The sequence below is a fragment of the Argopecten irradians genome, chromosome 11 (assembly GCF_041381155.1).
Source record: "Argopecten irradians isolate NY chromosome 11, Ai_NY, whole genome shotgun sequence".
NCBI classification, from domain to species: Eukaryota; Metazoa; Mollusca; class Bivalvia; order Pectinida; family Pectinidae; genus Argopecten; species Argopecten irradians.
The window spans coordinates 26370404-26396541 of record NC_091144.1 but is presented as its reverse complement, the minus strand read 5'-3'; the positions used below and the strand labels follow the sequence as shown (position 1 = coordinate 26396541).

General features: G+C 32.8%; 1 protein-coding gene across 1 annotated transcript; it reads right to left on the bottom strand.

Annotated features, from left to right (window-relative positions):
- LOC138334511 (uncharacterized) lies at positions 1-26138 on the bottom strand. The gene is made up of 4 exons (XM_069283171.1): positions 26020-26138; positions 4694-4940; positions 3722-3796; positions 1-2652 (listed from the first exon to the last, which is right to left on the bottom strand). The coding sequence occupies exons 1-4, from the start codon at positions 26136-26138 to the stop codon at positions 2110-2112; spliced, it is 984 nt and encodes a 327-aa protein (XP_069139272.1). The 3' UTR covers positions 1-2109.

Here is a 26138-nt window from a genome sequence, read left to right as displayed (position 1 = left end):
AACTCCTTTCTTAATATAGAATTTAATGATTAAATGATTGATAAACAAACATAATCAGAATAGAAAACTCCACGATTACACAGTTACATCTAAAAAAATGTATTGGATTTGCTATGACATGCAAATTAAATTGACTCTCAGAGTCTACAAAGACAAATGACAAAAATCATTATTTTCAATGGTAACTACCCAATGCCTTTCCTCACATGGTAGGCCTGCATGTACACGGTGTATATAAAACTTATTTAGGATATTATCTTTCTACTGTTTATTTGCAACTACAGGATATATCCTAATTATGATTTTGAAATACCCGTGTTATGATTTTTTATTTCATATTTATGTCTAATTTGTTTAATTGTTTTTCTTTGTTCTCACTTTTGCCACTATTGGAGAGAACTTATATAGGCTTTGCCTGTTGTTTAATCCAGTTGACATGTACAATCTTTGTCAATAAAATTTGATGAAATGAAAAATTATCATTTTGTTTCTGATGACTTTTCTTCCGAGTCTTCATGAGAGTATATCGATTCATTATTGAAAATTGAATTTAAATTAATTTTGATTTAGAGCAATAATTTAAAAATTTAATTAACGAAACTATATAAAATCAAAATAATATCAGAAATTGTCAAGTGTGAACATCCTTACTTGACATGTAATATATACACAATTTATTACAAAAAAGGGAGATAACCACGTCCAACATGTCTCCATTGGAGAAAACAGTTCACGCCCGATACAGGCATGTCAATTATACAATGAACTGTGTACAAGTTACTCATAAACTTAATTAAACACATCTTGTTATATTTAAATCAACTAAATATCTCTTGAGAACAAATAATTCAAAATGGATTTAGTAGCATCCTTCATGAGTGATTGGGATCTTGTTATACACCGTATCTACATTGCATCGTAACTGATGTTACATAGTAAACTGCATCCACATGTACTAATGAAATATTTATTTTAGTAATTTACATTCTCGCCATGTACAGGCAAATGATAAACAAAATATATACAGATCTTGCAAGAGAAATAATATCAATCATGAAGCAATACAAATACAAGTTAAGATAATGTCAAACTTAAAATTAAAAAAAGCTAAAATATCATAAGGGAGATTCAAAATAGCTGTGACACATTTACAGCTGCTGCAAAAGTTTCAGGTTTTCCAACATATCTCATAGAACCCTGTAAATAATACAAATGTACACACGCAACTATATAAAACTCTGAGAATTCTCCTGGATTCAAACGATATCATTCGTCAATACACAGAGCTATAAATTCATACAACAAAACTAACGGAATTTCTATGAGTGTGGGTTAAAGAAAATTCTGTTGACTGATTGGCTGGTCAGAATCTAAATTTAGCTTTAACTGCAGGTGTGTAAAAACCCAGGCAGCTCTACCTGTGTGTGTGTGTACACATGATATTGATTTGTCACACACAATGCATTGGCGGCTTACCTGGACAAGTTACCTGGCCGCGCCGTGTTTACAAAATGCTGAAACACATGAATGATTGAATTTCTCTCTATACATGAGGGCGGGAAATTTGAATTTACATTTTTTAAATATCTTTTTATATAACAAATTATAGCTTCAAAATTATACAAAAATGTTTTTTTTCTTACTTTGACTTAATAATTGTTTATAACTTTCAAATGCCAATCGCTTTTTATCGAATATGAAATAAAATTGTAATAATTGAGCCCGTTGAAACCAAAGGTGTAGGTATGCATATAAATCATATAACCATGTAAATCTCTTTTTAAACTACTCTGCTATTTTGGTAATATGAACTAACGTATATGATAAAATGATTAAAATTATAAGGTACAAATCATTTGTGTAGGTGTTAATTGGATTTCAAACAAACAATAACAAATCAAATTGCTAATACAACAAAAAATCAACATGAAAACGAACAAATACCCCAGATCCCAATTCCAATTAAACGATAACAAAACATAAACAAAACATAAACTACAGCTGCCAATCAAATGGAAATGGAATGAAAAATGCAAAACAATATCAAAAATATAATCTTATAGCAGAGGTTTTTCGCATGATCATCAATACCAGTAAATATCCTTTTGTTCATATTTTGTTCTTGTTTTTCCTCCTTAATTTCCTTAAGCACCTTTTCTGAGCCTTTCCAGTTTTCTTCAGACAGCGTTTGCGAAGGACTTTTCTGCTTTTGTTTCCTTTTCTCCCGCGGCGTTTGTTTCTACGTCCCCTCTTTCCCCCTTTCTTACCTCTATTGTGTCTTCTGGATCGCCTCCTACTAGATGACACTGAACACATATACGTCTCGTCGTTATCATTAATGCATTCTTCCCAGGAGGAAATCAGGCTATTTAAAATTCTAGAACTCTCTAGCAGTGTACATCTCTCAAAGTCAATCCTCTCCGAGTTGGACGCTTCTGCCTGACCCGGCAGAGGACAATACCTGGGAGAGCAAATCTTTCTTTCGTTACGAAATGTCCGGTTTCGACGGAGAAGTGCGCATAATACTCGGTTGATATTAGACCTGACATCGTCGTAGTTTCCTGTTCGTCCATCACCAAGTTTGCAATCTGCATATTCTGTTTTAACCGCTATGTGTGTTATTTGTCGAAACAAAAACTTCAGATAGTCGTTCTGAAAGAAAAATGAATAAAAATAGAATTTCCTTGTACTTGACTAAAAATTGGTAGAGACACATTCAGCATACATAAAATCTGTTAGATATATTCTGTTTTTGCATGCTACAGAGCTATCTAACCTTCCCGTAGGTATTGATTGTGACGTCATGTGTTTGCGTAGCATAACGTCATACTTTTCAGAGAAAAAGACGCGGTTTTTACTCACAAAATAATGGCGTCACAACGGTACCTACCCGCAAGGGATGTAACTCTGTTATATAAAAAACCGTATATTTTTTAAATTGAAAAGCAAATGACTAAATTAATAAAGAACTTGAGCTTTATAGACTGTGTAAACAAGAAATTTTGCAAAACATCCTATGTCATGCTTTATAATTCACTACAGGAAACAATTAACTCCATAAGTAAATTCCACAACATTATGAATAACTGCTAACATGGTGTATCCTTCTGAAGTATGTACATGTAAGTAAGTCAAAGGTGAAGTGGTCGTTTAATTGACTGCAATATACTTCATTTTATTTACTTTAATATTTCATAAATATATATATATACATAATTTCTTCATCTTCCTGGTGTGCATATCAATACATAATAAAATACATGCGAACAGTTCGCGTTTTCCGCCTATGAAATGTTTAACTAAATTCAGGATGTATTAGAATTTTATTTGAATATAACCTATTTATTTTTTAAATGGTTTATCTTAAATGTGCAATCGTCGAATTATATATACATATATATACAATATGAAAAAATTGTTGAAAGAAACAAATGTACTAAACATTAACAATAAAAATAATATTATTTCTGAAAATAAGCAGCTTTAATTTAACTAACAAATTAAAACATTGTTTAAATGTTTCCTGAGTCCGGATGTTTTGAAAGATGATTGACTTTATCACTTGATAAGAGAAATTTTCATTTCTCATTTACTGCAAAACCTGTGTTTATATCTTTATCTAAATCGGTTAGTAAGTAAAGAAGACAAAAATCTCAATAATCTTATGAAAAATATCTTGATTTGAATAACACAACGTTTGAAGTAAATGAATAAAACTTACTATATTTCTTTGTCCCCTAATACGTAAGGCGCCATCAGTCCCGCATTCAGCATGCACAGGATTATGGGCAACAGTCTGGAAGAGAGTAATGTAGAAATACATGTAAAACCTTAAAAATAAATATATTTCTGAACATAGACACACGGCTAAATCAATCAAACATATATGTTAATGAACATAGAAATACAGACATACAGCTATGCTATTGAAACAAATCTATCAGTAGGTATGATTGGTTGGTTCGCTGATCTAGTAACCCTGTATGCGATGTGTTGCGTGTTTGTCTTTAGTATGTTTTGGGAGGCTGTGGTAAAAATCGTGGTGCCTCACTTTGTAAACGTTTATAAATGAACAAACAAGAAATTGTATTTAGAATCTTTCAAATGTAACCACTCAATTAACTTTACGTCCTTATAAAACCATCCTCTATATTCCAGGGATTACAATCACTGTCGTAATATCCACCCTGGAATATGTCATAGCAAATCAGGACGGAGGAGCAGATAATTTGGTCCTTTGACACATCAAAAGAATCGAATAATGATACACTGTATGGCATTGAATGTTTTCCTCCTGAACTGCCTTCAGCTTTGCTAAGACATATGCCGGAGGTGGATATTACGACAGTTATGGTAATCCTTAAACTATCGAGGATGTATATAACTTATTAGTGATTCTAAATCAAAATTTAAGGAGATGATAACTGAATGCGAAGTAAAATGAAACAAGACACATGAAAATATTTAGCGAAGCTTTCAAAAGATATTCATACATTTACAAACAAAGCTAAAAATAAACAAACAAAAAATATAATTAAAAAAGACAAACTTCTAAAAAGTGTTAGTGCATGATTGTTTGTATAAATTCAATTTTTTAGGGCTTCACTCAAAATGTGTTTGAATTTTTAACGATACATATTTTCAAGGTTGTGATATTTGATTCCTTTGTAAATATAATAAAAGATACACTTACAAGATTATGATATTTGGACCCAATGGACGTGTTAAGATGATGTAGGGCGATGTTGATTTCGTCTTTCATCGGCGCCGCTAACGTTGAGGTGATAGCTTGGTCTACTACTCCAATAGGATTGTTCCCATCACAGGCCTCGCAGAAGTTGGTCCGTCTCAAACATCTAGAGGCAGCGCCGTTGGCGAGAATGTCACACAGCACCAATACGAGTGCTGACAAATCTACAAAACAAAAAATATAAAAGTAAAAACAAAAAAAATAATAATTCCATTATGTCCATAATATTACTTCCAGACCAAAACAGTAAACAAATTGAAGAATTTAACTCATGTTGTAGAATGAATCTTCACAAACATTACAATCGTTTTAAAGACAGACAATAAGAAGAAATAAATACAAGTCATACACTTTGAGAAATAAAAGTAATGGAACAAATTTTATGAATATGCAAGTTCTTATAAATATAACGTACATAGTACAAATCTTTCTTCAGATAAATATTAAAATCATGTACATACGGAAGACTAACTTTGTAAAGATTATTATTAATTATATGAACATATTCAGATTTCGGCATAGCATGAATTTTTGATTACGTAGAAAAATTCGTTGTATTAATATACTATGCTAACATTGTTGTTGCGCTTTAACATGAATAATTCTTCCCACGAAATAATTCAAAATATGTTCAAACCACGAAAGAAAGTCTTATTAGTTCTTGTTATATGTAATGTAGGTACACACGTGATGCGACAAAGTGTTATATGTGTAACGGTGCTTATACAACATATACACATATAAAAGCCGATATCAGGTGCGACCAACACGAGGTAGCCCTTAACCGTACTAAGTATATATAGTCAACATATTTTTCTATGTATTACTTTTATAAAACCATATATGCTAGACTTACAAATGCAATACCGTGCCATGGTATTTGGTATTGGTGGTGATCTGAATTATGTGCCATTTTGGACTGATATATTTATACGTTCTAACAAACGGAATTTCTGCCCAGATGCGAAAAGTTTCAGTCTCATATTGTCGCTCCGGTTTCATTTTACACACGTGTATACATAGAAATGTGTACGTCACAGTCGTTGATTAGCTGGCTGTCAGAGCTATTGGAAATGTGTTAAGATTTCAAATTATGTTTCAAAATAGATGAAAACTGAGGAAAAGGATCATATAATATAAATATAGATTGATTTACTTTAAATTACTGTCTTAGTTTCGTAAACTCACCGTCCTAAATTTGGTATGAAAAAAACTATTGACACAAATAATACACACACACAAAATGAAATTTAACATGTTTAAACCTTGTGTAAAGATATCATATAGACCAGCTATACGTAAATCAGAATGTTAAGGTGAAGAAAGAGTAATGATAAATGCTGTTTAAACAAAGTAAAATGTGCTAAAATGTGAAATGAAGTTACCATCGTAACGGTATAAGTATTTCATAATTCAAGAATTTTTTTTTCTACAACTAAGCTATCTTGTACAGAACATTTTTCGAACAAGTTCGCGGGTTCAAATCCCACTGGTCGATGTTTTTCTCTAGGTACATAGTCTTCCTTCACCGTCTAAACCTGGCAAGTCATTAGATGACCATGTTATGAAGACAACCTCGTTTTCAGAACATACTAAAGCCTGTAATCATTAAAAGCATGAGTTGTATAGTGACAATAATATAATACTATCACTGATAAACAGAATCCAGAATTAATACAAACACGTGTATTAACACTTCAATGCGGTTAAATGGCCGAATACAAATAAGAATAAACAAATGAAGGTTGGCTTTAGACACCATCAACACGGACAATTTCTTTTTATTTCAAAACAATTTTGCCACAACCGCATCTTGATCCTATTTTCATCCAAGTTCCTTTACTAATTGATTTTAATGAAGGTCTTGTCTAATTTTTTAAAAGAAAAAAACCCAATGATTTGTGGAATATTGTCTTTGACATATATATCATAATAATCTTGGTTTAATTGATTAAATGGTATAAGGTACGTTAGAATAGTAGAGTAATGCTGGTCTAAAATTGATAAAAGTTCAATATTGTAATTATCAGAATAGGGTGTGTAAAATCTTATTAAGCCACATCACAAGGCCCAGTAAACACACAAAGAGAGGAAAACCACAGAGAAGATATTTATCTGAAATCATTACTTGACATGATAAATATTTTCTTGTTATTATTTTCAAGAGCCACAGAATTCCAAAGGTAAAGCAAAATACATTTTCTGCAGCAATAAAATCTTGTTTGGTAGTTGAAGACTATGGGAAATCACGATGTTATAATAATGTGATGTTGATTACCATGCAGTTTGATGTAAAAGGCGTACTGGCATTTGCAACCTGGTGATGTTTTGATAAAAAACCGATTCTCAAAGGCAAGTTGTGTTTCATTCTAGATTGAAATGACCGTGATGGATTCAATTAGCCAAGAAGGCTTAATTCTTACACAAGTCTCTCAGCTGCGTGTTATCAACCCAAATAAATTTCTTATGATACTCTTGTGTCTGTGTGACTACTTCTTAAAGTTTCGGGAATGCAATTTTAACGTGAAAAAATTGCTACAAAAGAAGACATTTCAAAATGAAGTCATTTGATGTTATTGTATATGGCGTATTAAGTAGAAATAGATGAAATATATTATACAATTTAACGAACATCTTAAAACGATTCAACAACGAAATAATGTTAATATATTCTCAAATTAAGAATATATTTAAATTGCACAAGTACCTATATAACAGCATATGCCCAGCAAATACTGATATTGTATTCACGACCAAATGCTTAGGCTGATATAGAGTAAAACACGGTTAAAACGAATCTCTAGGGACCAACGAAATCACTTCGTTATAAGGACTGCCATACACGTATTACAGACAGCTTTTAGGGACATGACGGGGGATTATTACGTTATAACCATGAATTCGTCAAAAGTATGTTCGTTATAAACATGTTTTACTGTATATCTATACCAAGAGAAAAGTTCCTGTCCAGGTAGAGTTAAATAAATAGAAGATGAAAAAATGAACACGGGCATCTTCCTAGTGCCTTTCATCTATTTCATTTCATTTCAGAAATATTTGAGTATATAAATACATTATATTGTCAAAAGAATAAGAACAGGCATATTGCCTATATTAGTCTTCTTCTGCTACTTCCGGTTAGGCTTGAAAGAAATATGGCATGTTTCACTTTATTACAAAAACTTCCAAAAATCATCCATGCTGGGCTCTTCGAGAAAATGTATATAAATGTATATATTAACTATAAGTATTTGGATTTTGCGGAATATGAAAAATCTTGAGTACTTTGTAATTAACCCACAGTTCTCCATATCACATTTTATTTAACTAGCAATACTTTTTGTTTTTAAATAAGCTTTATTCGTACATGATATTCATATAAATGATAAGATGGTTAGCATTAGCCTAGTAAACACAAATTGTATTTTTCGAAATTATATAGAAAAAGACATGTATGTCTCCTACTGAAATCCCGCTTTGAGCAGCGTTAATTTGCAGGTCAAGCACATAGGTATTTAACTCGTCTGACAATACATGTCAATAGACTATATATTGACATGTATTGTCAAACGAGTTTAATACCTATGGTCAAGCACACATTTTAAATTAGATTTTTTTTTATATATATTTTTCAGAAATCGCTGACTATCTAGTAGCTACCTTTGTGCCCTCTCCTATAATACAAATCTAACGCACTGAGCAGTGACATATGTTAACATAAAATGGCGATATGATTCATGTTAATATTCCTTTAGTACGTAATTATCTTTATCGCTCACGATAAGCGTGGTTTTCAAGTTTTCCAAGTCTCCAATCTTAGAGGCATTAAAGAGAGAAATGTAGATAATGATAAAGACATATATAAACATCTGAACAATGAGATACTGACTTTGACCGCCCACCTGTATGACAAATGAGGGAACCCCAGCAATGAACGAATCACCGCTCGTAAAGGTCAGGACGGTGTTCCGATTGGAGAATAGGACAATCTACATGCGTGTGTAATTCTATGGAACAACAAAATAACAAAGGTATATGATCATTTGAAATAGTTCAAAGTGCTTAAATGTTTTGCTAAACAATACAACAAAACAATTATCAGGATATAAGCATAATTTTGATAACATTATAGATTAATGAATACAAATATTTTTTACCTACATATATATGGAAATCATTTGTGAAAAATATAACTGTCAAGTTTGGTAGCACCAGGCAATACGCTTAGATTTAATTTCCAATAAATAAAATGTGATGCCACTAACTAGTTATTAGGTTCATGGGTATCTAGATATGAGAAATGATTAAAGACTAAATATTTTGTTCTATGTTACCGGTGTAATTTCAATTCTTGTAGTCTCATTAATTAACGTTACTTAGTGCTGTTTTGCGAGGAATAGAAAAGCAAATGTGATTATCCATAATATGTTGAAAATAAAATAACATAAAAATGAAGTAAACGAACACAATTTTGTTTAAAGGGACATTTCAGTCTAAGAGAACATTAAAATTTGTACATTTATCAGAACAAAACCAGTTCTAATGGAAATTAGATCAGTCGGTTTTACTGTGAAATGCCAGAAAAGCCCATGGTTGTGAAATGCGTGTGAAATTTTCAAACTCGCTCGCTGTCCGCCATTACACATTGTGGTCGATCATCTCGTATGACGAACCCTGTCCCTTGCTTGTAGAGTAACGCTACTTTTGTCTAGAACTGCTCAAATCGCTCTGACAGTAGTGTTTACCTTATTAGGTGAATTGTCTTGCCTAAAAAACATTGTAGCACCTCCACAGTGGTTATGTTGTTCATTTGTTTAACGTGCGTGACTTTGGCTCGGATATGGGTACATCGTATACATATTGTACCTGCTTAATCGTATTGATCAACGATTTGTAATTACTACGGTATCAATTAAAATACTAAATTATGACGTGGAATTTGTCAATATTTTATGTTATATGTTTTATAAGAAATGTAGAACAAACATTTATGCCATATTTTGCTTCTTGGTTATGTAAAAGAATTTGTCTGAGTGAATTGTCCCTTTAATGATGTTGATAACAGCTAGTTTGAAATGATACTTTTTCACTATACTTTTTCGCATCACTCATTTAGGAGCAAAGATAAACTATGTCAGCATACAAAGCAGGAAGAGAAAACAATTTGTGATATTGTAAAAATGAAACTGTGTTTAAAAGTAATAAGTAAGTCAAGAATTTGACGCTTCGATAAGTTTCTCAAAATAATGGTGTTCGCCCACAATGGCAGGTTTAATGTCATTGACAACTGTTACTGTTTCACATACTAGATATTCCAATATTCCATTATGACGCCCACGCTTCCCCCCACCACCCCACCACCTATTAATGACAAGTTTCAGAGGGATACGGTTATTACCGTCAAAACAAACGAGAAACAGATAGACTAAATACTCAGTATAGACAGGTCTAATTCATATCTATATAGGTTATATAAAAGGGAATTGTTATGAAATATTATCTACAGTTTTACATGTGTTGAAACAGTCAATGTATAGACTTTTTCTTAAAATATCTGATATCAGCGGCTTTAAAATTAGACAGTGTCGCTTTAAAAACCTACCAACGGAGGAAGGGGGTGGGGGGTGGGGGGTGGGGGGTGGGGGGGATGTCTGGTGACATAACTCATGTCAACAATTTATGATTAAATCCGCCAAGTGGGGGTTGGGGAATGCGGCGAGAGCCTTCACTGATGGCTTTATCAGTAACCCAATTATACACAGCAGGTAAAAGTATATTTTGACAGGCATGAGTGACTTTCCGCGTAGTAATACATCTAACCTTTATAAACTTTATCTTTATAAAAAAAATGCGCTAGGTTCTTTCAGTAATCACTGCAAATATCTGTTACATATTAGATATAGTACTGGTTATTATAACTTTCAATTAGGTACAATTTTTACGGAACTATTTATCATGGTGCAAGGATATGTGAAGAGGCCAGGACCAACCCATACCAATATAGCATTCAGTAGTATTTAATGTAGGCGCAGGACGAGTTGTCGAGTTGACTTGTTTCCCCGACTAAAAATGAAATGCAACGAGATTCCTTTTTTTCATTAAAGATGCTCCACCGCCGACAGAGCATAAATGACATTCATCATTTGAACAATAATTAGTGTTAAATCGTGTATACATAAGTCTTATTAACACAAAAAATAATATAAAATAATTTATTTTGCCTTTGGGTCATGGGCAATCAGTACTTCATTCCATATAGGATATAGTGCCACGGATTTTTTTCGGGATGCAATTAATTTTTTTTTATATTTCTAGCTTGAAATAAAATTAGAAGCTCAAACTTTCCATTGATGGTAATGGTGTAAAGTAAGTAACGTTTGTAACTGAATAAAATACTAAATCGTCTGCTGCTGTTTTTGATAATGAAAAAAAATACCAGATGTTAGCGGTGGAGCATCTTTAAGGTATACCTTGACAAAATAATCTTTTCAAAGACTATTCTTTTCTCAGATTTAATAGCTTCTAATTTTTAATATTTTAAATATTAAATCCTTTTTAACCACAAAAAGAATCAATAATAATACATGTACATAATCGAAGAGAGAAAAGAAACTTTGTTTATAATTCTTAATACAAGCACGTTTAATTCTAATTCACAATATCTGATTTTAAAACTAGAGTTAAGCAGGAATGGTAAATAAAGTCTAACTATTACTGTGTTAATACAGGCGATGACGCATGACGTCTGAGTCAGTCTTTTAAACAATCCCGTTCTTTATTGTCTCATAAATACTGACAAGGAGTACTCTGTTCATGGAAACGTCGTTTTATCAGGAATTGTGATAATTCTAAAAGAAAGTGTGAAGTTTCACTTTCTTGATGTTTTAATACACTTTATATTTTTATTCTTACTGATTTCCAACGTTCTGATAATACTAACCACTTCAAGATGTACAAAATGCAATCTTAAAAATAAAAATGATTGTTATAATACTGCTTTATACAAAAAGGAAAATAAATGTTTAGAAGGAAAGTCTAAGGAAAAAAATCAAGTAGTACAAAAATAACGGTAAAATAAATTGATTTCCATTTTATAATTGAATCTGATAAAAATGAATAATGGATAAAATAATGGACAATGGAGAAAAAAATGTATCATTGTATATTCCTTAAAACAAAAATTAAATTACTAAACATTCAACAAATAAATTTAACAGCTCAGCTTCCGAGAAAAGTTTTGGTTACTTAGTATTAATGTATTTGACAATAACTATTCGAAAGTTATTTGGATTTCGAAAGAAAGAAATGTTTGTGCCATTGCTAATTGTGATAATATTTTGTTAATGAAGATCACTGCATCAAAGTATTTTGTCTTTGAAAATGTTATTTCGGCACAATATAATTCAAATAAATTCAATTACATTGTATTAGTATAGGTCAACTTTCGATTCGTCGCTATTTGTGGAGCATGACGAACTAATTGATAAAGTCGGAAACCATGACATTGTTATTCCTGTAGACAAATGACAGTTATTGAACAAACTACACGTGTGAACAATAACAATACAAATAGCCAATCCTGGTGTCACACTGGATATCAGGGTACATTATCATAAATTGGGAAGACCCAGTAGTCGACCAATCAAAATCAGCAGAAGCGAGGAATTCCATATTTTTTCAAAGTCGGTTGGCTGTTGAAAGACAATCTTGTAAATACAGGAAGCAACGTATGTTGCTAACTATATTACACGGACATTTCAAACGGCACACTATCCATTTGGCCAAAATGAATTTACTATATGAGAATTGAAAGTGATTTTGGAAAGAACTGCATGTTTGATGGCATGTTTTCGCTTCTTAAAACATTAACACATTAGGCATGTTTCATTCTATTGGGTGATGATTTAACAATTAAGAAACTTGACAGTTCCGTTATTTATTTCAACTACATTAAACTTATTACATGTATCTTGTAACAATTGGCTACATAGCAAAACGAAAATATAAAGATTTTCATTCGTTAAACCTCTTTAGTTTCGGTTTAGGTATATTTAGAACAGATGCACTTGCAAGATTTTAAGCATACTGAGGAGTGCAAAAGAGAAATATTGGACTGGGCTACATCAGGAGGGATTAAGCTATGTACGTTTTAAGTAAAGGTAAAACAGCAAATGCTGTTCACGCTTTTTGTATATAGATTTGGCATAAATGACCTTAACTTTACAATCAAAGAAATAATTGACTGATTACCAGGCAATATGTAGCCACACCTCATGCTTGCAAACGCACATGTACCTGTTTTTTACTTGCATAAATGATCTTAACTTTACAATCAAAGAAATAATTGACCGATCACCAGGTATTATGTTGCCACACCTCATGCTTGCAAACGCACATGTACCTGTTTTTTTACTTTCATTTTCCCCCTGTAGTCTCGTCATGGACATATTGTCGATGATATAAGTTATTACTCCAACTTCCGCCCTTAGCGTCTGTACTCTTCGTACCATAGAAGCGGCTTGTACACACACGAGTGTACATAGTTTATTGACTAGTAATTGGCTAATAATACAGAACATCAATAATTGCCACAATTTGCAATTTCATTATGATATCATTTTAATAAGAAAATATTTTATGAATGTGTTCAGTATTTCTACATTCTCTGTAATCGTGTTATGGGCGCTCCTTTCCGGAAAGATGTAACAGTTTATTTATAAATCGTTGGATATATAAAGTAGTTATATTTTATTATCTTATGCCTAGTATTTCACTTACAGTTTTGTTCTTTACGTTATTCGATTTGTTTTCGAAGCTTGACAATTCTGTTTTACTTAAAATCATATCTGGGGAGCGCTATGAACTCAAGAATATAGAACTTCTTCGTATTCTTCACGATTTGGTCCCCCATTTTGAAAGTTTTTGTAGTATTCTATCTACAATGCTGGATAAGCTGAAACAAACATTCCCGAATGGTTATTTAAGATAGACCTTAAAGGCCCTCTGGGTTTGTCACGTCACTGTTAACTGGTTGATGGTGCATTATGACGTGCGAGTCATGCGTTTTAGCTGTATATGTCTCATAATTAAGCAAAAACATCAACAAGCTGTATTTTCTTCATTTATCTATTAAAGTCCATAAGTCTTGATGATTTAAGCTGTGGTAACTGTTTGAAGATAAGGATACACAATCGTGTATTTTGCTTCACAATCACATTGCAAAACGTCCTGATGTTTTATTTCTGTTTCTATACATGCTTATCTCAGAAGTTATTTATCAACTAATTATAACACTGTACAAATGTGAAATATTATATATCACTGTTTTTGGTTTCTCTTTTATCCGTGTGTACATATTACACTGTACAGTATACATCAAAGTTATTTTCTTTGGCAATACTGCCATAATTCATTCTTATTTTACATGGTAAAATTGAAGTGCATAACATTGTAAGTTTTATAATTTTCAAAATGCTGGTAACCCTTGATTTTTGTGTGTTATTCGATGAACCAATCAATCAGACTGTTGCAAGATAAGAACATAAATAAGCCAATAAAAATGTTCGTAACAAGCGAGATCGAATAAACTCTAATATAAGAATGTTTTCGACTTCTTGACACAAACTTCAGTAAAACAATGCGCAATTTCCATATAAGTTACACTGCAATTTTGGTTTTTTTTCGAGAAATCGGGGCCTGATATACTTATAGTATATTCCTGATTTTGAGGATAATATTCCATAGCATATCAATAAAATATAATGTGTATTGCTAAGTATACCATATTTTGTCGATTAAATTCATCGTTTTTGGGTCATGTGTCTACTATTGCGTAGGTAAGTATCCAGGAATTATTTTAGAAAGTTAATTTTGGTAACAACTGTACCAAAGAATGCATAACCAAGACACCAAACATGCCATCACTTCAAAGTTATTCATCCATTCGGGAAATGGTTTTAAATAAGCCAGATAACTTGTGCTCGATCCCTAGGTATGTTTACATACATGCTATCAAATATTTTCTAATCCAATAAGAAAGGATGTAGGCCCATTGACCGCAGGCAATATCAATTTCCATTATCGATGTTGACTGCAGTATTAAGCCTATCCTGTGGAGTAATCTCGCAATTTCCTGTTTGGAACTTTCTCGCGGTTTATTTTCGCGAATTGTCTTTGTAGCCTTTGAATTCATACGGGAGGTTGTAATATGTAAAACTTTATTTTTTGGTGTTTTAAATTTCGCGGAGGTCTTTTTTGTGAAAGGTCATTTAACACAACCATGAATGTGATAAAACCGTTTCAATTATAAAACGAATGACATATTTATAAATGGATGGGATTTTAAGGTACCTTGAACACAAAGTAAAACTATTTTGAGTTAGATTGTATTAGTTCCATCGACCTCTTTTATGGCCTAAACGACTGTCGTCGATATTCTTGGTTTCACCGTCACAGTACAGTGCTGGTTTCTATAATACATACAGGACCATCATAAATTCTCTATCTATAAATAGTAACACCTAGGGAAAATACAAACGTATTTTTAACTTAATTATGTAACCATAATAATGCTACACTATGGCAGAGAAAACAAACTTTGCCCCTAATGTATTAAACATTTTAAATGACAGCTGCAACAGAACAATGAAAAGTGACATATATCAGTCACTCATCGTTTTGTGATAAAACGGAAAACGCTACAATTCATCCAAGCTACAATCGTGTAATGGGAGATAACTCCGAAATATAGGTTACTTGACCTGTTTTAGAAAATCAGTTTGTGTTTTGTCATTTGAACCATGAATTGTACATTTTTATGTACAGGTATATGACTTCCAATATGAAAAGAACATACAAATTTTATCAGAATAATTGCATGTCTAAATATGTGCGGTAGATACATTACTAAAACATTTAATAGAACGGATCAAATTGTTTAATATATTCTGCTTTCGTTTTTGTGTAAACTGTTGTATTATTTACACTAAGATTGGTTTAAATGAAAATTTATTAGATATTCCGCATTCTAAGTAGAAAATCCACAAATATTGAATAACAAAACAAAACAAAATGCAGACAACTTTACCCAATCCAGTTGTAAGACTGGATATCTGTTATATCACTAAATTGGGAGACCCACTCAGTCTACCAATCGTAGAAGCCAGGGATTCTATTTGACCATTGCATTGGTCGCACCTGTACACACTCTCGTAATAGCGCTACACATATGTAGTTTGGACATTAAAAGAGCCAACTTATCAATTTAGTCGAAATCTTATTTACTATAATAGTCCTTAAAAAAAATGAAAATTCATGCTGTTAGATGGACACAAAAAAAACTAGCTGCCTGAGGTCGAGTTCTGTCAAACATATGATAGCTTATAATGAATGATACTTAAAAGGGTTATAGTCTAAAGAAACGTTTGTTTGTTTCAGGAACTATATCATGTAGACATATAACAATTCGATGCCTATCGATACGCCATTAAAGAAAAAAAATTAAGGTTTTACAAAAGAAAATGGACTTAAGGTTATAAAAATAACTGAAACATGATTGCAAGCTTTAACTTTTGTTTCATTTAATTCATTCATGATTGACAAAATGAAGGTTTTGAAATATATAATATATATGTATTTTCTTTAAAGTGAATAGTCGGGCAAAGAAAACCAGTCTAAATGCGTTCATTGGCCTTCCAAAAGTTCTCACATATTAATACGACGGTCAAGTTCTGCTTAGTTTCCCAGTTCTGACCATTAAAGTAAAGAAAAGTTGAAAGCATTGAAAGCGAGGCTGCGTGGAAATGTAACCACGGACATAGTGAGCCGGGAGGACGTTTTAGAATTCCCAAACTTTAAATCAATTTCTTCATACGCAGACAGATTTTGACGAGAGATTTTATTTTTCCATTTCATAAGAAATTATACTGGATAAATTCACACCATTTTTACCGACTTTAGCCATCCTTGCCCGACTGTTCACTTTAAAGCAGCATTAAGAAGTGTCTAATGTTTTTGATATTTTTTATGTTAGTGTTTATGATTAAGTGTTTCTGGAAGTATGGACCTATTCCTCCAGTGATAGTATTGAATTGACATATAATGGTTTATGATTTTGAATTTTATTATAATACATTTAAATTTGTTTTTGAATGATTGTCGTGTTTGCCTTGCCTGTGTTTAGTCTTGTCATAACAATACTATTGATGATATAAGTACTGTAGTATTACACCATCTTCCGGAAATACTTTTAAGGATGTGTACCTTGTGTGGCTGGTACACGCACAAGTGCACACAGTTTATTAGCTGATGATTGGCTAATTATACAAAGTATTTCGTTGGCATGATTTATAATTTCATTATTAGATAATTTTTAATAAGAATGATTTTATGAATGTGTTTAGTATTTCTAAGTTCTATGTAATCGTTTCATGGAAGCTCGCTTTCGGTAAGATTTAACCGTCAAATGAATTTATCAACCATTGGCTGATAACTGGCTGATGATACAAAATGATTAAACAACAATTTTATAATTTAAACCACGTGATCAGATCCCACGACCGTTCTGAAACGGATTTTAATATGGGAGTGTAAAACAAGATGGATAATTGTGTAGAGCTATAAGAGATATTAGTGTATAGTTGTTCCTTCAGTTACAATCACCTTCTGAACAATTTAACTAAAATAAATACATATGTAAATTGTTTATTTTCATAACGTGGAACGTCTTATGCAAATGATTAGCGCTGTGGTCTTAGTTACCGCGCTTAAGGTCACTGTTACTGTGCCAGACGGCATAGCAGCAAAACAAATTTTCGTTCTTATATTACATAGATTACGCAGAAAATCGTCTTATGCTATCGATATGTATTTCCGTACTTTATAATTGATTTGAAGAAACTTTAAACTTTGTTTTAAAGAAAAAAAATGGGCTTTTAAATGTTACTAATACATTTATGAAACGACATATTTAAGGGACATTACTACAGCCACTTGGTATCCTTTTGTAAATGATAAGGTTAATTCAATCCCTTACTTCCTTACATTTTGGAAAATGTTACATATTTCGCTAGAGGCTCAATGTAAAGGTTATCTTTATTCATACAGTCGTATGAAACTTTAAACTTACTTTAAACCCAACTTTGAATTCATCCGAATATGTAAATGGCATTACAGAAAATGAGTGAACAGTAACCAAACAACTTTGGAACAGCATAGAAAGGTGGGTTTTTTCAGCAGTGATATATTAGGCACAATTTCTTATTTTGTTTGTTGTTTGTTTGTTGTTTTATAGATGAAAGAAAAAATTGTTCAGATGTGAGAAGAGGCTACTAATGTGTTGTAAGCATTTTGAGTTTTAGGACACTTTGAAATGAAATAAAACGAATATTCACTGGCAAGGTTGATGTAATTAAGGGTTGAAAAAGGTTGATAAGGTAATGACTCCACGAATAACAATGAACTCTAGCACCATACTGACAATGTTGTGACGACTGATATGATAAATATTGATTTTGTTTGGTTTATTACATAAACGTCCTGTTAACAACCAGGGTCGCTAAAGGACAACCTCCCATGCGTACAACGTGTTGTGGTGTGGATGTCTGCATGTTTTTGGAGGCTGCGAAATATTTGTGTTGTGTCTCCTTGTGCTAGTGTGTTTTGGAGGCTGCGGTATATTTGTGTTGTGTCACCTTGTGATTGTCGAAATTTGGTTCTTTTTATAGTGCTATCCCATTAAAGCACAGGTTAAAAAAAGAAAATGAAGATGACGGAGATGATCGATGATGTTGATGATGATTTGAAATATGTATGAACACACTAATGTGAATAATGATGAAAATGATGATAAGATGTCGATAGAATTGTAACTGTATAAATGTTGATTGGGATGAAGAAATAGTTTCAAGACGAATGAGATAATTTTTCTATTTTGTGTATTGCACATGAAACTGAATACGAACCTCTTTCTAAATTGTACATGGCACATGAAACTGAATACAAAATCTTTTGAAAATCATCGAATCAACAAAAGATTCATTAATTTCAGTCTTTTAGTAGATTTTGGAATTTATCAAATCTACAATGGCAATATAGATTTATAAAGTCGGGTACCATGCAATCCTGGCTGGAAACCAACAATTCTATAAATAGAAATAGTAACAATGTAAACATGCTTGACCAAACCCGGAACAAGACCGGGTATCACATCTATCCCGATAAAATGGGGAGACCCACCACCAATTAACTATCATAACAAATAGAAGCCAGCAATTCGCTACATATCAAAACGAAAGTAAAACCTAGTTTCGATTTAGCTAGGTTTTGTATAGGAGCATATAGGAGTATAACTTATTCTTGGTGTAGATCTTCTAAATATAGTTGAATTGTATTTATTACAAAAGAGATGGTGGTTCTAAATTTAAACAATTTTTCTTCAGTGTACATTAACAATAACACTAATATCTTCATCACTTAATTTCGATCTTTATAATAAACTGATAAAAGTCTGAGCGGTGTTGCAAAGTCAATTTTCTGTTTTGTACCAGGAATATATGGTTTATGTATAAACTGCAATATCTACACTAACAAATCAATTCTTGGCTAGTTAGATAAAACAATCAATGACCCAGCTTTCATTAAAGGTGATAAAAACAAATTTTAAATATGCTATTTTTGTGTTGATATTTGTTTATTGTGGTGCACTTTATGATATCCAACAAAAAATACAGGTTGTATTTGACGTAATTTCCATAAAATGTGCTTGAAACAAAGTCCACAACGACCCTTGTCTAGAACGATCGCATCGCTTATCGCCCCTGATATCACCAGGTGGCCGTAGATTCATTACGTCATCTGAGACAAACAGCTGTGACAAGAGCCGGGAAATTCATATGGGGCAGTGTTGCGGTATTGGCGATTATAGATATTTAAAACAGTCGCGCTACGTGTAATTGCTATAATGATAAGTGGACATGTATCCATATATATAATATACAATCTATTACATACCCTGATAAAATAAAAACGATTGTTTACTCATTCTAATCGTCATATTCTGGGCTATAAAATTGTTATATTCTTTAGGTCAAAAGTCATTTGACATCGTGTAGGCTACGGGTGTGTCAACTCAGGTTCGAGGAGGTTACGCTTGACTTTTGTCTGTAAATTAAAACTCTAAACATAGACTTTAAAGTTTATATCAACAATAAGAAATATAAGTTTGCAAGAAAATGGACCAAAACATCAATGACACTAAATGCATATAAAGTAGACCCCGCCACCTTTCATACCCTTTCTAAAATCCTATCATACCGCGACAAACGTGCCCCTATCCCGCCTTATATATGTACTACACACCTCTATTTCCTATTTGGAACTTAATCCTTCAGAACACCGCACAGAAAGGGTTAGGCTTATTTATTTTTTAAAGTTCTGTAATGAGTTTTACGGATTTATTCGACAAAATTTCGGGGCTTTCCGTGTACGAAAATAGAATAACATGTACAATAGTAACACTACACGCACGACCGATAAAAAAGACGGGACAAAACACAGATACTAGATACAATGACCAAATATGCATGACATGTACTCGTGGACAAGATATGCATGTTTAATATAACACAGGGCCATGAAACAACATATTTCTTATAAAACACAAATCATTCACAAGACCGCTTCATTATATATTATCTAAGCGTGCGCAGTTTTGGAAATAACAAACCTGTCGACCTTATGTAAATTTTAAAAGTATACGAACAGTCCACAGTGATTTGACTATTATTTAGTTTATATCAATATGGACACATGTACACTAGATAGCCTATTGAACACTCTGAGACGATTTAGGGGTCTAGTTAAAAAAAATCGGTAAAATTCGTATTCTACATATACGCAAATGTACTATGTAGAATATAACAGGAAATTAATGAGTACGCAAATTGGCGAGCATTGTGGTGTTTTGAGGGTTCGGGGGAGACCCCAAGGAAAAAATATTACGATTTAGAATGGCTGAGATATGAGTTTCACGATGTATTTTGTGCGCGGCGAAGGCGCGATATTTTGGTGTTTGGGGGTCCGAAGGTCTCCCCCGAGAAGGAAAAATATTACTATTTACAATGGCTGTGATTAGTTTTACGATGTATTTTGATAATTTTAAAGCGTTTTTAACATTGTAATTTTTCGATTTTAAATTACCTGCATTTAAATAATGATAATATTGTTAATGTCGTCATATCATTATGCAACCCTGCTCGATCTGAACATACCGGCTTCACGCCATCGGCACATTGTTGTTTAACTCAAAGTACAAAGAAATTTAATAATGAATTAATTGTCTTGCTAAGATTTTTTGAACTACATGCAGTAGAATCCCTAAAGTGAAGTATGATAACTGTTTAGGAGGACCCTTTTTTTCTTTTAAATGCGCAGAACATTTCAGTCGACGAAAATGGGGGGGGGGGGGGGGGGGGGGGGGGGGCAAAAAGACACCAACAGATAAATAATCTGAGTGTATTTTTTATGTCTCCGTATGCTTGTAACGGATGATTTTTTTTCATCAAAACGTAGGTCTTAAGAGGTGGCCCGCAATAATTGTCCATTTTCACTACGATCTTATTTTGCACATAAAATTACCAGTATGTTTATCAAAACTCCCCGGTTAATTTTATGTGTAAACTATAAATTACATACATGCACAGTCGTATTACTCCAGGGTGGACTGAATAGGAAAGTAATACTTATTCATTCGTGAAAAATGACCTTATATTTAACCCCTTACATGATACTCCACATGATATATGTACTCGACATTAATGACATCATCATTTACATAAAGTGACGTCATTTTTTTAGGTTATGACGTCAATAATGTGTCATTATGTAGGGGATAAATCACGCTACCCAATAAGTCGAAATATAACATATTTTTCTCCGTGTGTATTTCCGTAAGTACTAAGACCTGTGGCTAAAATACACATGCATGATGACAGTTCCGCGATCGGCACACCGGTTTCAGGTAGTTGATTGTCTCAGATGACGTCACAACTCATCGGAACTCAAGGGAGGTAAGTCATAGAAAAAAATCTGTCGTCGAAAAGATATGAAGGTTGCTTTTATTAATTTTACTATTTAGAGACAAAATATAAGCAAATATCAAACTGGTATATGTTTAGATAGGGCATACAAATATTTCTAGCGTATTATCTCATTTTCCATGTCCCTTCTGGACCTTTAAGTGTTTACCGTCTAATTCATCAGTAAACTCACAATTTTATTTAACAAATTTGCATATTATCTTACTTAATTGGTTAAATTAGATTGGCGTTCTATCAAAAATCATAGAAATTTAAGGTTGGCATCCCATGTATGCGTTCTTTTGGGTATGTGAAGTTCGTGCTTGTTTTGGGAGACTGCAGTAGTTCAGGGTATGCTGACGACGGGTAAACCAGTCGTCCCACTCCATTGATCCTGAGCGCAAAGCAGAAACAGCAACATATAACGAGGTGGTGTCATGGGAGTTGATATTAATAAAGGTAATTAGGCAGAAAAGATAAATGCATGATTAATCATATTCTAGGACAATACATGTATCCTATTGTACACCTTTATTATTATATTTATTTTTCTTTTCTTTCTTCTCTATCAATATATATATCCTATACGCCTTAACGTAAATCTAATTTACCAATATCACAATTGACCGCCTTCGTGAATGAAAGACTGTATGAGAGAAGGGTATGTATAAGTATGTATGTTTTTTTTTTAAAGGTAGGTTTCGCCCAACCAAATAAATATTTTTTTTTGTGAATTGCGATAAGCGGAAGAAAAGATGAAAAAACATATTAAAATATCTCAATTTAATTTCTTTATGTGTTTGAGATTCAACAAATGTGTCTTGAATACAAAATTGAAGGAAATCCTTGATTTATTATGATGTATGATGATGATGATGATGATGATGATGATGATGATGATGATGATGATGATGATGATGATGATGATGATGATGATGATGATGATGATGATGATGATGATGATGATGATGATGATGATGATGATGATGATGATGATGATGATGATGATGATGATGATGATGATGATGATGATGATGATGATGATGATGATGATGATGATGATGATGATGATGATGATGATATGATGATGATGATGATGATGATGATGATGATGATGATGATGATGATGATGATGATGATGATGATGATGATGATGATGATGATGATGATGATGATGATGATGATGATGATGATGATGATGATGATGATGATGATGATGATGATGATGATGATGATGATGATGATGATGATGATGATGATGATGATGATGATGATGATGATGATGATGATGATGATGATGATGATGATGATGATGATGATGATGATGATGATGGATGATGATGTGATGATGATGATGATGATGTGATATGATGATGATGATGATGATGATGATGATGATGATGATGATGATGATGATGATGATGATGATGATGATGATGATGATGATGATGATGATGATGATGATGATGATGATATGATGATGATGATGATGATGATGATGATGATGATGATGATGATGATGATATGATGTGATGATGATGATGATGATGATGATGTGATGATGATGATGATGATGATGATGATGATGATGATGATGATGATGATGATGATGATGATGATGATGATGATGATGATGATGATGTGATGATGATGATGATGATGATGATGATGATGATGATGATGATGATGATGATGATGATGATGATGATGATGATGATGATGATGATGATGATGATGATATGATGATGATGATGATGATGATGATGATGATGATGATGATGATGATGATGATATTAATGATGATGATGATGATGATGATGATGATGATGATGATGATGATGATATTGATGATGATGATGATGATGATGATGATGATTATTTTTACCTGGATGCCACAGTTGTTAGATATTTCTCTATACCAAAACATTCATTAAAAGCAATGTAAAAGATCACTCAGTTTTAAAACAGTCACATCACACATCCTGAGTCTTATTGTTTTAAATGTTTCCCTAACGGTTAACGTAACTTATAGATATATACCACAGGGACCTGGCACGACTTTTTTTAACTAACAGTATACATATATATATATTATAGTATCAAGGGTATGAACTCGGCGGTCGAGAAAAACGGACCTATTTTTTTAAAACCGTGATTATTTTAATAAATGGGTTCTATACAACATTGATGGATATCTTACCTTAAAAGAAATAATTTATCTTTTCATTGAGTGCTTGATGAATAAAATTGGCCAAGTATTGACGAAGTTATGGCTTGATGAATCGGGAAATTTACGAAAAAATATGCTAGGTAGACATTTCCCTGTCCGGTCGAAATGTCGTCTCGGCTCTAATGGGCACCTCAAAAACCAAGCCAAAATCACAAAAACTACTCTTGTGGTGGTAAACAGTATCCATAACTGATTTCATCAACAATCTCCTTTGGAGGTGTCATGACCCGTACTTTGTAGAAACTCCATTTAAACATCGTGTAGTTCACTTACTTTAACCGTCACCGCCATGTTCATTTGTTTTTCGGAACGCTTCTCGAGTTTACCGACAAGCACAACATAATTTGCATAATGTAGTAACGATACTTAAAGTCGAGAAGCGTTCCGAGAGAAAAATGAACATGGCGGTGACTGTTAAAGTAAGTGAGCTACACGATGTTTAAATGGAGTTTCTACAAAGTACGGGTCATGATACCTCCAAAAGAGATTGTGGATGAACTCAGTTATGGATACTGTTTACCACAAGAAGAGTAGATTTTGTGATTTTGGCTTGGTTTTTGAGGTGCCCATTAGAGCCGAGACGACATTTCGACCGGACAGGGAAATGTCTACCTAGCATATTTTTCGTAAATTTCCCGATTCATCAAGCCGTAACTTCGTCAATACTGGGCCAGTTTTGTTCATCAAGCACTCAATGGAAAGATAAAATTATTTCTCTTTAAGGTAAGATATCCATCAATGTTGTATAGAACCCATTTATTAAAATAATCACGGTTTTAAAAAAATAGGTCCGTTTTTCTCGACCGCCGAGTTCATACCCTTGATACCATAATATATATATATATATATATATATATATATATATATATATATATATGTATACTATCGGTCAAAATTTTTCGTGCCAGGTCCCTGTGATATATACCATAATGATTCCTATATTGAAACTGGGCGATGGCTTGGTATCCCAAAAGAGAATAGAGTCATTTCGTAATTAATGCTGATATCGATAAGGAATTGCATCGCCTTTCCAAATGGGAAAATGTGGAAATTACAGCTATCAGGGGATAATATTTTCATTCGTACTAAACCGTCTATTGCAATTTTGCAAAATTCAGCTACTGTATGTACACATTCTTTGCACATTATTTTTAGGTGAGTGATGAAGTTGCTTTATATTGAACATTATAGATGAAATGATAACATTCTATATTGGTTTATGCCTTGTGCATTGTACATGTATGTTCAGTTCACCCTGTTATGTATCTTCATATACATTTGTTTTATACATGTACCATATGTCATCATGTAAAACATTTTCACGTGTCTGAGTGAGTCAATAACAAATCTTTGAAGCCTGACGAACTCTATATAATGCATTTCTTACAATTTTATACCACTTGATTTTCCATATTTTAAGGATTTCACGAGACATTTTAGATACTTTTTGAATTTCTGATATACCTCTATGATGTTACTAACTATAGATAAAGCCTTTGACGAAATAGACTTTGGCTAATCGTTAAGACGGGGAATTTTTGATTGCTCAAATGTTCGTTCAGATGCCATTTTCAGTCTCCTTGATTAATAGAAACAATGATGTTTGCTTTGATGTTTTTTCAATGATTGGCTAAGAACGTTATAAGAATTGCAATTAAATTAATTATTGTGACTTTTTATTTAAAATATATTTTTGTGGAAAGCAATTGGTTTACGTCCATCATCATGTTAAGCATCTAACTGTTTAGCTGGTGGGTTGATTAGCTCACTGTAACGTCCTTAAGGTAAGCGATGGTCATTTAAGGACGGCTTCTCCTGTGTGCAATAAGTTGCGTGTGTGACTCTCTGTATATTTCGGGAGGCTGCGGTATATTTATGTTGTGTCTTTCCTGATGTTATCAGGCTATTGCTCTTTTTATAGTTTTATCTCCAAACCGTGTCAACAAAGCCACCAAACAAATTACCCGCCATCACCTTCCTCCTCCTCACGTGTCTTTTGACATCGCCTCATGCTTGGCCTTGAGTTGAGCGTCGTCCCCGTGAGAAAGATCCTAGGTTCTGTCCCCTTGCCAAGGCAAACCAT